The sequence below is a fragment of the Myotis lucifugus genome, unplaced genomic scaffold (genome assembly GCF_000147115.1).
Source record: "Myotis lucifugus unplaced genomic scaffold, Myoluc2.0 scaffold_229, whole genome shotgun sequence".
Classification (NCBI taxonomy): domain Eukaryota; kingdom Metazoa; phylum Chordata; class Mammalia; order Chiroptera; family Vespertilionidae; genus Myotis; species Myotis lucifugus.
In genome coordinates this window covers 678557-691690 of record NW_005871277.1, presented here as the reverse complement: position 1 = coordinate 691690, position 13134 = coordinate 678557, and the positions used below count along the sequence as shown (strand labels likewise).

Genomic DNA, 13134 nt, shown 5'->3' with positions numbered 1-13134 from the left:
TTGAGATGGTACAGAAAGGGATAAATTTTATTTATCAATCAAAGACCTTTAAAAAGAGAAGCAGCTTCATAAAAGAAGACAAAAACGTAGATAGAAAAGATATACTCCAAGTGCTTCCTAGAAAGGGTTCTATAAACTGTGAACACTATTCCTAGATGCTCCTTAAAAAGAACACAAATATTCCAAGTTCCAGGTCGCCTCAGGCCTTGATATTCAGGTGTTCCAGATGTCCGGACACCCTAAGTCACAGCTCAGGGCCAAGTTCCCGAGGTGCATTTATCCTGATTTACTCGGAGGTGTGCTACGGAGGAAGTGCGCCCACAGAAACCTGTGTCTCCAGCTGAGGTGCAGGGGACCGAAAAGACAGGCCACTTTTCTCCATTTCCCCTTCCCCACGCCTTTGCTTCATCAATAGAAACACCCTGCACGGAGCACCCAGCTTCCTGGAGGAGGATCCGGTGAACCAGCACACCCAGGCAGATCGAGACCATGTGGCTGCAGAGAGGACTATGGTCGCTGATGCGTCATCATCAGGCACCTTGTGCTTCAGGAAACACGGCAGTGGCCTTGCGACACCTCACCAAGGCCGCTCTGCCAAGCCTCCGATGAGGCTGCGGCCCCACGGCGCCGACACCGAGGAAGGTCCTCTTAGGAGGGCTCAGTCCTATGACCTTATTCATGACTCATCTGTAACAGAACCGTCCACCGGAGGCCACTCAACACCAGTTCAAGTGCACAGTCCACACCGTGGAAGAGCACCGCGTCCAGCGCTACTGCTGAAGCAGGCTTCTCGAGATCAGCATCCTCATCACTTCGTTGCTGCCTGGAGGAGGGAGGAGTAAGAATGAAGGAGTGAGTAGCAGCCAAGTGTGCCTGAAAACTCGGCAGCGTCTGACCAGGGTGTGCACGCCTGGCTCGGGGTAGGCATGATGCAAACGACGATGGTTGCTTTTATCCCGGCAGGGGACCAAATTGCCACAGACTTCTCTTCAAAGTACAGAGAAAGGTCAGAAAGTGAAGAATAAATTTACTTTTACAAAGACCTCTCCTGCCCTGGCCGGTGGGGCTCAGTTGGTTGGGCATCATCCCATGAACTGAAGGGGTGGCTGGTTTGATTCCAGGTCAGGGACATGCCCAGGCTGTGGGCTCTGTCCCCAGTAGGGGGCATGCAGGAGGCAGCTGAATAATGTTCTCTCTCCCTCTCCCTATAAAAATCAATAAACTATTCTTTAAATAAATAAACCTCTCCTGATGGTAAAGTGCTTATATCAGGTAAAAGAAGAAGAAATGGTGTATATATAGTATAATTCTATTTTTTTAATGTACCGAAAGAAACATAGAAAAAGACCAAAGGAGATATTTTTTGGACTTACACACGAAAGGAGTCCAAATTATTAATTCTGGATGTGGAAACAAGTGACTTTTTTTTTAACTTATCCTATATTTTATAAATTTTCAACAATACACAAATTTCTTTGGTAATCAGAACGCTCAATTTTAAAAGAACAAACATTTTCCCTGACAGGGGAAGGGTGTGTGTGTGTGTGTGTGTGTGTGTGGGTGTGAATGGCTTGCTTCATTTTTACAATGGCTTTTAATGCAAAGAGAAATAGGAACCTCTATGAGGGATGAGATCATACATCTCAAATAAAATCAAGTCTAAAATTCCTGATTTATCCAATAACAAAGTCCATGATAGACAAAGGGATAAAGATCAGTGCCGGGTTTTTCCCCGAGTGGATGACGTGCGGCCTGACACGAAAGTGCCTGGCTTTTCCCACTTACTCTGAGGGGGTAAAGGCTGGGTTAAATCGAGGTAAAGTTTCCTACACTCATAACGCTGGGTGAGAAAGTGACGGCAGGAGTACAGGAGGAGATGCAGTAGAGGAGAAGACTGACTCATGTGAGCACTAGAATTGAGCGCACAAACACACTAGTATTTTGGGGATGAGGTGTGCGAGTATGATTCTCAGAAAAGCAGCAGCAGCCCCACTTGGAAATTTGCTACAGGTGCGAACTCTCTGGCCACCCAAGACCCTGAGACAGAAACTCGGGTGGGGCCCAGCCACCTGTTCTCACAAGCCCTCCAGGCAACTCTCAGGCGTGCTCAGGCCTGAGAAGGCGACTTGGCAGGGCAGGAAAGCCCGAGCTCAGAGGCCTCTGCTACGCCCATGAAAGCAGCCCCACATTCTTCCAATGAGGGTCGCTTAGATAAGCTGTTGCCCGTCTGCTGTCCCAGCCGTGTAACAACCCCGGACACCTGCACCAGCTGGAGCCACAGTGAAGGGATTTCAAGGCGTGTGCACTGGTGTGGAGAGTGAAGGCCAACAGCTTACAGTGTAAGCCTCACACAATTCCCACCCGAACGTGTTTTTACCGAGATGCCTATACACTCATGACTATTTCACTGAAAAGTGCAGTAGCAATATTGACAGAAATGTCCTTTAGACCATCTGGCTGATCACCAGTTGGAAAGGCAGTGGGTGATCACACTGGCTCCCATTTGACCTTTAAATCACTGTACAGAAGTCTAGGGATTCCTGAGGACCAAGTACTTACTTTACCACAGTCAAGAATAGTCGCTGCTAGAGTTTTCAACATGTTTTCTCATGTATCACCTCAGGTTAAGCCTTCTCTAAAATTTACAAAGAAAAAGACGAGAAGAGAAGCGACTCCCAGGCTGGGGCCCTCTGGGGGCAGCACAGGCCCTCCTGGAGCAGGGCAGGAGGCGGCAGGCAGGAAGATGCCGCCGCTGGGGCCTGGCTGGTGATCCTGTGAGTGCCCTGGAGGGAGAGAACCGCCGCTAGGAGGTTTACCTTCCAGGATCTGATGAACCCTGCAGTCCCGCATGTACTGCTGGACGGCATAGTCCTTCAGGTAGCCGTAGCCTCCGTGCATCTGCAAGGCCTGGTTGCAGATCTGCAGGGGGACACAGATTAGGCATCTTTACTTCAGGAAGCCGGAACCAGTGGTTTCTCTCTCCACCCTCACCCGCAATCTGCTGCGAACTAATGTTACAAAGAACCACCTCCGGATAACCAGCCAAGCAGGAAAGGGGCTGCACGCTCTGTGGTCAGAGACAAGGGACGTCCACCTGCTGAGCGGATCAGTCCCCACTCGACAGGCAGAGCAGAGGCCCAGCTTCCTGGCTCGCAGGGAGGAGCCATCTGCAACCGCCACGGCTGGGATTCTATGAAGCTAAGGTGCCATCTAGTGGCAAAAACACAGCCTCAGTGTGGAATGGCTGTGCTCCTGACATTGTAAACACAGGAGGCACTGGGCTGCTCTGCACCTTCTTCCGAAGGCAGGTCTCATCTAGCACACAACCGAAGGGCAGTGAGCGAGTAACCTGTGTGGCGGCCTGGAGCAGGTGAAAAGCCAGCCGTCCCGAGTTAACTTACATCCTTAAGCCCCAAGGCATCCCTGCAGCAAGGCATCCCTGCAGCATCCCAGGAGCTGACCTAGCAGGAGAGCCAGAGCGCGCCATCACTTACAGCGAAACATTCGTCTGTAGCAAAGAGCTTGGCCATGGCGCACAGGGCCACCGCATCTTCCCGCTCCTCCTGCAGGGCCACCGCCGCGCTGCGGACCATCAGCCGCGAGGCCACCAGCCTTGTGGCCATATCAGCCAGTTTGAACTGCAGGTACTAGGGCAAGAGGGGAGACGAGAACCAGTGGAGCAGGCGGCTTCCAGCAGCACCTGATCCGGGGCCTCTGTGAGGTCTCCAACGAGGCACCTTTCCTGAGTGACTCGCAGTCTCAAGCCTCCTGCCTCTTGCAGAGGAAATGTACTGCCTGGAGTCCAGTCCACTGCACTGGCCCTGCACGGACATTACTGCCTCTGGAAAAAACTACTGATAGACAGAGAGCACAGGCTCCGGCTAAGACTGGGCAGAATTCCACTCTCTGCCAGAGAACGTGGGCCACAGACCAGGTCTTGGACTGGGACCGGGCAGTTACCTGGTTACTCGCCAGGAGCGCTCCAAACTGCTTCCGGACATTGAGGTGGTCTCGGGTGAGGACGACTGAAGCATGAGCAGCCCCAACAGAGCAAGAAGCTAGGAAGGAAAGTGCAGACACTTCGACTCAGCCAGGAGGACAGTGCTGCCCGCCCAGCCCGCTGCCCTCCCTGCCCTCTCCCTTCGAGGTCTCACCAACATTGATCCTCCCTCCATTCAGGCCTTTCATGGCGATAAGGAAGCCTTGCCCCTCGTTCCCAATTCTGTTGGCCGCAGGGACAGCACAGTCTTCAAAGATGACGGCGCGGGTTGGCTGCGAGTTCCACCCCACCTGGCAACGCACAGTTGCTGGTGTAAAGCTCTGAGCTCAGCGGTTCTCAACCTGTGGGTCGTGACCCCTTTGGCGGTCGCACGACCCTTTCACAGGGGTCGCCTAAGACCATCCTGCATATCAGATATTTACATTAGATTCATAACAGTAGCAACATTACAGTTATGAAGTAGCAACGAAAATAATTTTCTGGTTGGGTCACAACGTGAGGAACTGTATTTAAAGGGCCAGAAGGTTGAGAACCACTGTCTTAGCTGCACAATGTTTTAAATATGCCAAGTCCAAGCACGTGCTGGCAGGACAGAGGGCCAGGGAGCAGGGAGGGGCAAAGGCCAGCGGCTCGGGTCCCCAGAAGTCTATTTAGGGGCTATCTCATTACCTGACTTCTCCCCAAAGGTCCTACTAAGCGTCACAGTACATATCGCAGGTACATGACTGTGCCAGTCATCTGGCCTAACAAATCTGAATGGGCCTCACCCTAATTACCAGCCAGTTACATAATTACAGCTACACTATTCACAGCTTGGTGATGAGCTTTCTTAATCCTCGCAATGTCTTCTCAAAGCACCATGGGAATACTCTTCCTTTGAGCATGGCTGAAATACCCAGTCATCTCCAATGAGTTATGCTTCATTTTTACGTACAGAAGAAAAGTGGCCCATCTACATCATTCCCGAGACTTCTAGTGAACTCCAGGTCTTCCATACGTATATATTCTTGGGATAACAGAAGCCGGGTAAGAAATACAGGCCACAATGGAAAGAGGAGAGACGACAGGGAAATCACTCACACTGAAGCAACAGGCAGCTGTGGACTGACGGGCAAACTGCCACTTTCACCAGTGGCCTAGAGTTTTGTTGACGGTGCCTTATTCTATTTTATATGTCCCTGTCAAAATCCTACTAGAAGCAACTGCCTCCAAGGCCAGCTGGAAAACACGAGAAGCTACTTTGTCAGAGCGGAGCGTGCTCTGGCAGGGGCGTCTCATAGCTTGAGTCGCTTCTTGTCAATAGGCACTTACCTTTTTTTCCTTCTTGCCAAAGCTGAGGCCAGGGGTCCCCTTCTCAACCACTATGCACGAGATGCCTTTGGGGCCTGGTCCTCCCGTTCGGCACATGACCACATAGATGTCCGACTCCCCTCCACCACTGATGAAGGCCTGTGGGGTGGCAGGGGGTGTGCACAGGTATCAAGGACGCCTGGGTTCTCAGAGCCCGCCATCCGGGAAAATACCTGGGGCCTCCCGACCACAGGACACTAAGACAAGCATGTCAAACTCGTGGCTAGTGGGCCGCAGGCCTCGTTTAATGCGGCCCGCCGGCCGCGAGTTTGACATACTTGCGCTAAGAGGTACCATGGCACAGATATAAGAAGGGGCAAAAAAGAAACTGCACTGACTGGGAAAGCAGGGAGCCAGCTGATGAGACTATAAGAAGCATAGACAAAAATGAATGAAATGACCTGGAACCAGACCAGCAGAGACAGAAACAGGGAAGGCGAATAAAGGGAAGCGGGTCAGAGGCTCTCTTCCCAACATGTGAAAATCCTACGGGAATATCAACTGGCAGACAGCAAGGACCCAGGCGCTGTCAGCAAGAAGATGGGAACAATCTCAAGTGGTTCTGGGAGGAGAGCATGCTGGTACCTTGGAGCCATTGAGGACGTAATGATCTCCTTGCCTTTTAGCTGAGGTCAAAAGGGAGGCAGCATCGCTCCCACTTCCTAAGGCAGGGATCGGAGAGAAAGCAGAGGGTGGGGCGGAGAAAGTCAGTGAAGTGAAGGGAGCTCCAGCTTGTTCCCATCTCCTAGGAAACCTTCCCATATAAACAAACTTAGAGTTTGGTCCTTTAAAATCCAGATGGCCGAAGGAACTCTCTGTGCTGGGTAAACACTGCATACACAATCAGACTGTGTCCATCTTCATCTCACTAGCTTACAGTGAGCTTCCTAGAACAGCGGTCGCCAACCTTTCAGACCTCACGGACCACCAGTGGACCTCGGACCGCCGGTTGGCGACCGCCGTCCTAGAAGGAGCCTGGAGAAACCATGCCCTCGAGGCTTCTTAGTCTGTAACATCAAGTCACGACAATCTGTTCCTCTTAGCAAGTACCGGGTTCTGTGTATCAATGGGCTAAGGCGGTGGTCGGCAAACTCATTAGTCAACAGAGCCAAATATCAACAGTACGACGATTGAAATGTCTTTGGAGAGCCAAATTTTTTAAACTTAAACTATATAGGTAGGTACATTTTTATTAACTTAATTAGGGTACTCCTAAGGCTTAGGAAGAGCCACACTCAAGGGGCCCAAGAGCCGCATGTGGCTCGCGAGCCGCAGTTTGCCGACCACGGGGAGTGCTCAGTGACCGTACTTGAGTGCCATCTCACCTGCAGACCGGCAAACCCACCTGGCTCAGTGAGGCAGTAGGAAGCAAACTTCTCCATGGTGCAGAGTGCTGGGCAAAACCGGTGCCTCTGTTCCTCGTTGCCAAAGGTATCGATCATCCAGACACACATGCTGACAGGCACAGCAAGAAGGGAAGGCATTCACAGAGATAAAGATGGAAATGGGAGGGGGCAGGGGAGGGGGAAAGGGAACAAAGGCAGGAAGGGAGATGGAAGCAGAAGAGAGAGTGAGAAGGGAAAAGTCACAATTGAGGCAATTCGACTTTAATGGAAAGGCCTGGATTAGGAACCTATTCCTGGAACTCGTCTCGCCCAGAGACAACCAAGGCTAAGTATTTCTCGCTTGGATGTTCACGCTGCTTCTAATTAGGCTGACGGAGCTCCCTAGAATTCACAGAGCTTCCTGCACTTTCCCAAAGTCCTGGAGGCTTCCTCTGGGGGCTGAGGAACAGGGGAGCAGGGCCCTGATGGGTGTGTGGCCCCTCTCCACCTAGGCCGTGGGGGAAGGCAGGAGGCCCGACTCTCTGAGAACATACAAGATAACAGACGAGAGGCCAGCAGGCAGCAGCAGACCTCCTGCGAAAGAAGCACTTTAACAGTCTGGTTCTGAAAAGATAAACCTTTTCCCTGTTTATCGGAAACTTCCCAGTCAACCCAGGTGAGACCTCGCTGTGCTTTTCAGGTGCGGCACTCACTTGTGGATGCTTATGTAGGCGGTGGTGCTGGTGCAGCCCGTCGCCAAGGCTTCGAAGATGACAGAGGCATCCAGCCGGGACAGTCCAGACCCACCGACGTCCGTGCGTACGTAGACCCCACCAAAGCCTAGCTGGGCTGCCTTCCGCATCATGTCCACGGGGAACAGTTCCTATGTACGAGAGAGAGGGGGTCAGCAGGGAGTGAGCCACGGGTGGACTTTTCTTTAGAGCAGTGGTTCCCAAACTTATTTGGCCTACCGCCCCCTTTCCAGAAAAAATATTACTCAGCGCCCCCTGGAAATTAATTTTTTTTAAAAATTTTAATAGCAATTAAACAGAAAGATATACGCCCCCAAATGCACCTGTGGCTATCACCGCCCCCCTGGATCACTGCAGCGCCCACCAGGGGGCGGTAGCGCCCACTTTGGGAATCACTGCTTTAGAGGGCTCATGGAGGGGTTAAGATGTTTGAGTTTGGGGGATTCTCTCCACTTAGTATGCCCATCTGTCATCTCTGCAGGGGTATCAGCTAAAATGCCTTCTGTGAGAACCGGTTTTCCGGCGTTACCGCTTCTTCATTATCTACCACTGCCTTGGTTTTAGAAGTGGTCTGAGTCTTTGTACAGTGTAAACTGAACAAAACAAAACAGGTTCATGCAAGATGAGGAGGGTGCCTCGAGGAAAGGAATCACGTCGTTACCAGTACTCACACGCATAGGTGGGGATTAAACACCAAACGCTTAGGAATACAAGCCGAGGAAGAAAAGGCAATTGTTGGAACATCGGGCCACAAGGAAAACTCCTACCTTCTGGTCCCACTCTGCCATATGGGGAGCCATCTCCCGGGCTGCAAAGTCAAAGGCCACTTTCTGATATCCTTTCTGTTCTTCATTTAGTCCGATGGAAGCTGTGGGCAAGATTGCACGCATGCAGTTCCAGAACAGGGGTCCGGGAAGAGGACCGCTAACGAGGGTCACCAGGAAGGTGGGACAGTGGACTTGCTACAGCATTTCCCATACACAGTCCTTCCCTTATCGCCCAAAGACAGACCTCACCCACCATCAGCCAGTTCTGTTGGTGTAGTGTCACCTTTCTCCTTCTTCCTTTACTCCCAAGTGGATCAGCTGACTTTATTTACCTATCAGTTTATTCTTTCAATACTCTTATCTCTTCCTCCTCATAAATTCCACATACTATATAATAAAAGGCTATTATGCAAATTGATTGAATGGTGGAATGACCGGTTGCTATGATGCGCACTGATCACCAGGGGGCAGACGCTCAATGCAGGAGCTGCCCCCTCGTGGTCAGTGTGCTCCCACAGGGGGTGTGCCGCTCAGCCAGAAGCCAGGCTCACAGTTGGTGAGCTCAGCGGTGGTGGTGGGAGCCTCTCCCGCCTCCGTGGCAGGCAGACATTCTCCGAGGGCTCCTGGACTGCGAGAGGGTGCAGGCCGAGCTGAGGGACCCCCGTGGGTGCACAAATTTTGTGCACCAGGCCTCTAGTTGAAATAATAATAAACACACACTGACCCTCAAAACACGGCAAACATATTTTTCCTTTAGGATGTCCTACCTGTTCTGAGTTAGTGTCCTGGGAAAACTCTGCCCTATCTATGTATGCTGGTACCTGTCCATAGCTGTCCATCTGTACCAACATTCACTTTAAAAGATCAATTGGGAAAGGAAAAGCTGTATACTTTGGCGAACGTTGCAAATTAGGACAAGGTCGCTCACTGAGAAGTGTTGATGGAAGCGTTTCAGTGCTGAAAGCATGGCTAAGGCCTTACTAAATCTGTGTTCACCCATGGGCTGGGGATTCTCAGAACACTCTCCATCCTAACTATCGGTGCTGTGACTGAGTAACTCCTTCACTTCTAGCTCTAAGATACTTAGAAGCTAAGGACAATGAATAACTGAGCAGCACCAACGGGAGAAGTTTCTGAAGAGCCTAAACACCACGTGAAGACTGCACCCCGTGTATTTCATCAGGGTGGTGCCCTCGGGAGGAAGATACCTGCATCTGCCTGCTTAAAACAGTGACTATTCGATTTACAGTATCATTACAAGTTTTTCTTAGCCAGTCAGCTCCCCTCATGACATGAACATTATGTATTTTTCACAACTTTTTAGAAAACTGCACCGAGTGAGAGAGAGGAGTGACTTGGAAAGCAGAGCTTGCAAGTCAACCAGCTAGTGAAATAAGATCTAAAATACGTTTCCTGTTTGGCAAGGTAGTGCAGACTTTAAAATTAAACTGACTTCAGTGCCGCCCTAGCCGGTTTGGCTCAATGGATAGAGCGTCAGCCTGCGGACTGAAGGGTTCCAGGTTGGATTCCGGTCAAGGACATGTACGTACCTAGGTTGCAGGCTCCTGGTAGGGGCCGGTGCAGGAGGCAACTGGTAGGGGCCGGTGCAGGAGGCAACCAGTTGATGTGTTTCAAACACATCGATGTTTCTCTCTGTCTTTCCCACTCTCTCCCACTCTCTCTAAAAACCAATGGAAAAATAACCTCAGATGAGGATTAACAAAAACAAACAAACAAAATAAATACTTCAGTGCCTAACACCAACGCACAGCCCTTCCGGCAGGGAGCATGTCCAGGTGGCAGAGTTTCTCTGGGGCAGTGCTGGGCACCTCCCGTGTGAGGCAAGTGGAAAAAGAGTCCAAATGAGACAAGGAAAGCCTTCACTGTACAGCAACTGAAGTACAATAAGGGGTGAAAACACACAAAGAAAAGCTCCCAATAATATGAATCTTTAAATGCTTCCACAGTACAGAATTAATATCCTATTCGAGAATCTTGGTGTCCAAGGAATCTTGGCGTGGGAAGGTGCAGCACCGGACAAGGAATTAGTCATGTGCGCTCTGGTTCTGAAATGATTAACCCTGCAACGTCCGCAAGTCAGGTGCAGCTCGAACCTCAGTTATCACAGCGTAAAACGAGGGGCTCCACTAGACAAGAAATAAATTTCCGCCAAAGCCGGTTTGGCTCAGTGGATAGAGCGTCGGCCTGCGGACTGGGGGGTCCTGGGTTCGATTCCGGTCAAGGGCATGTACCTGGGTTGCGGGCACATCTCCAGTGGGAGATGTGCGGGAGGCAGCTGATCGATGTTTCTCTCTCATCGATGTTTCTAACTCTCTATCTCTCTCCCTTCCTCTCTGTAAAAAATCAATAAAATATATTTAAAAAAGAAAAAGAAATAAATTTCCTCGTGTGTAAAATGATAGTATCTGCCAAAGGAGGACACTTTAGATAAAGGCGTAATATATACTGAAATATCATAAAACCAGCTTTCTTAAAAATCATTTTTCACATTAAAATATGCAATGAAACAATGAGAAACATTTGTTGATCACTTCCATGAATTTGATATTTTAACATGCAGGACGATCTATGGAAGGGGCAATGTCCTCTTATTTTACCATTTAAAAAAGACGATTTCCTTTAAGAATATGGAAAAGCACCTCATTGGCTGAAGTTATACCACAAGGTTCTGGAAATCCCCATATTTAACCTATTTGTTGACAGAACCACTCCCTGTCCGCTCTGGCAAGGAGGTAATCCTGTTTAACAGTGGTTCTCAACCTTGGCTGCACATTAGAATCATCTGGGAATCTTTTTTTTTTTTTAATATATTTTATTGATTTTTTCAGACGGCCCTGGTGAGGTTGAGACTACTCCAGTGAGGTTGGGACAAATAAAGGGGACCAGTATAGACTGATGAATAGGGGTAGATACAGAAGCAGAGCAACATTGAACAGAATGTCAAACTACAGTGGGAAGCCTGGGGAGGGTTTGGGAGGGGGGGATTAAGAGATCAACTGAAGGACTTATATGCATGCATATAAGATTAACCAATGGACACAAGACACGGGGCGGGGAGGGGGGCGGGGGGTAGGGGCCGGGGGAATGTCAAGGGGGGGAAAAAAGGAGACATATGTAATACTCTTTGTAATACTTTAAGAAATAAAAATTATTATAAAGATTCCCAGGTGATTCTAATGTGCAGCCAAGGTTGAGAACCACTGCTGTTTAACAAGTTCTAGTGTGACTGGGGCAGCACCTTGTGAAGGTGGTTTAGGACATTGAGAGGTAAACAGTCTCCTATTCCTTAGTGCAGCGGTTCTCAACCTGTGGGTCACGACCCCTCTGGGGGGCAAACGACCCTTTCACAGGGGTCGCCTAAGACCATCGGAAAACACATATATAATTACATATTGTTTTTGTGATTCATCACTATGCTTTAATTATGTTCAATTTGTAACAATGAAATTGGGGTCACCACAACACGAGGAACTGTATTAAGGGGTCGCGGCATTAGGAAGGTTGAGAACCACTGGTCTAAGGGATTCGCAGACTGCTGTCAGCCTGGCTCCTCGCCCTCCCTGTTATTCACACCTACGCTACCTGCCTGACCCCTGAGGACACTCAGCTCCGTAAACTCTGGTCGTTTCCCACTTGCAATATTCTCTCTTCTTTTAGGAATGTCGACAGTAAACGTGTTTTCTAGCTACCGATGTCAAGGTATAAAGTCTGATTAGCAAATCTTGCATTACCTAGAGCTTTTGTCCCTCTATTGCCACCAGCACCAGGCTTTTTACATTCTTACTGCCTTTATGACCTGTTGTTATGATTTAAAAACAAAAAACACCACCACCACCACCAAAGTCACAGGTTTCGGCTGTCTAAGCACCCACTCCTTATCGAAACGCAGGGCTGGTAACAGAGTTGTGAGGGTAAATGTAAGGCCCTGAGCTATTGTATTTATTTCATAAGTCAACTTATGAAACATATCAAGGGGTTGTTAATAGACACCAAGTTTAAGGAAGGTCGGCACAACAAAGGAACGGCATTAGCCGCGAGGAGTGAGCTGTATTCGCTGCAAAGTACTTTCATAGCCCCATCTAGCGCCAGAGGACCCCGCGTGGTAGGAAGACACTGTGTCAGCCAAGAATCTGCAAGCGCCTCCAGAGCAGCGATTTTCAACCTTTTTCATCTCATGGCACATAGACTAATTGCTAAAACTCTGCCGCACTCCATATATATATATAAAGGTATAATTTGGATCCATTCACACCGACGGCTATTGCTGTGTCGGCTGTTACCACTTCTTTATCTGCAATCTAAGGAGAAAGAGGTCAATGCCCGTGACTAAGCAGTCCGGGTCCTGCATGTTTTAGACATTCCGGTGGGAAATCGCTGCTCCAGGCGGTGCGGAGGGCGGCGAAAAGGACGGGGCTCAGGAACCGTGAGGCCTGGACCACAAGGTTCAGAGCCGGCTCCGCCACCATGTCTGCCCGAGGAGGAGGGAGAGGTAGCAGGCGAGGCCGAGGGGCTCAACAGGCTGACGGAGGTCTGAGAGCGCAAAGTCCGCTCGGGGGCCACCCAGGTGGATCGGATAGGGTGACCGCCACGGGTGACAGGCGGCAGGGGGAGCCGTTCTGGGGGGACCGCGGCGCCGACCTCCCGGGGCAACAGCGCGCTCCGCGGGCGCGGAGACCACGGCCCCAGCCCGGGCCCCGGACACCTGTTCCCCAGGGGGAGCCTTACGGTCGATGCAGGAGACCAGGCTCCGGTGGCCGCGCTCGGCGGGAGCCCGGGCACCGCCGCGAGGGCAGCAGAGCCGCGCTCCGAGTCTCAGGCCGCTGCTCCGCCACATCGCTCCGCTGCCAGCTCCGGCCAGGGCCCGAGAGCTCCTGACCTAGGCGGGCCCTCGCCGCCCAACCCCGCGGCGGCAGCCCCAT

General features: G+C 50.6%; 1 protein-coding gene across 2 annotated transcripts; it reads right to left on the bottom strand.

The window, feature by feature from the left end:
* On the bottom strand, positions 1–13125 carry ACAD8 (acyl-CoA dehydrogenase family member 8). 2 transcript variants are annotated; one of them, XM_006098303.3, is made up of 11 exons: positions 12941–13124; positions 8195–8295; positions 7389–7558; positions 6696–6805; positions 5936–6012; positions 5312–5449; positions 4155–4290; positions 3961–4058; positions 3495–3647; positions 2817–2919; positions 1–823 (listed from the first exon to the last, which is right to left on the bottom strand). In XM_006098303.3, exons 1-11 carry the CDS (start codon positions 13047–13049, stop codon positions 771–773), a joined length of 1248 nt encoding a protein of 415 aa, XP_006098365.1. In that variant the 5' UTR covers positions 13050–13124; the 3' UTR covers positions 1–770. The 2 variants fall into 2 exon arrangements, with proteins under 2 accessions (XP_006098365.1, XP_023617825.1); XM_023762057.1 differs by lacking the exon at positions 3495–3647 and having other exon boundaries at positions 12941–13125.
* Between the last annotated feature and the right edge of the window lie 9 nt (positions 13126–13134).

Coding starts and splice junctions, on each gene's coding strand:
- ACAD8 (XM_006098303.3), bottom strand. CDS start 13,049: ATGTGGCGGAGCAGCGGCCTGAGACTCGGAGCGCGGCTCTGCTGCCCT. Junction 3,648..3,960: donor CGCTCCTGGCGAGTAACCAG/GTAACTGCCCGG, acceptor CTCTTGCCCTAG/TACCTGCAGTTCAAACTGGC. Junction 2,920..3,494: donor CTACAGACGAATGTTTCGCT/GTAAGTGATGGC, acceptor GTCCCCCTGCAG/ATCTGCAACCAGGCCTTGCA.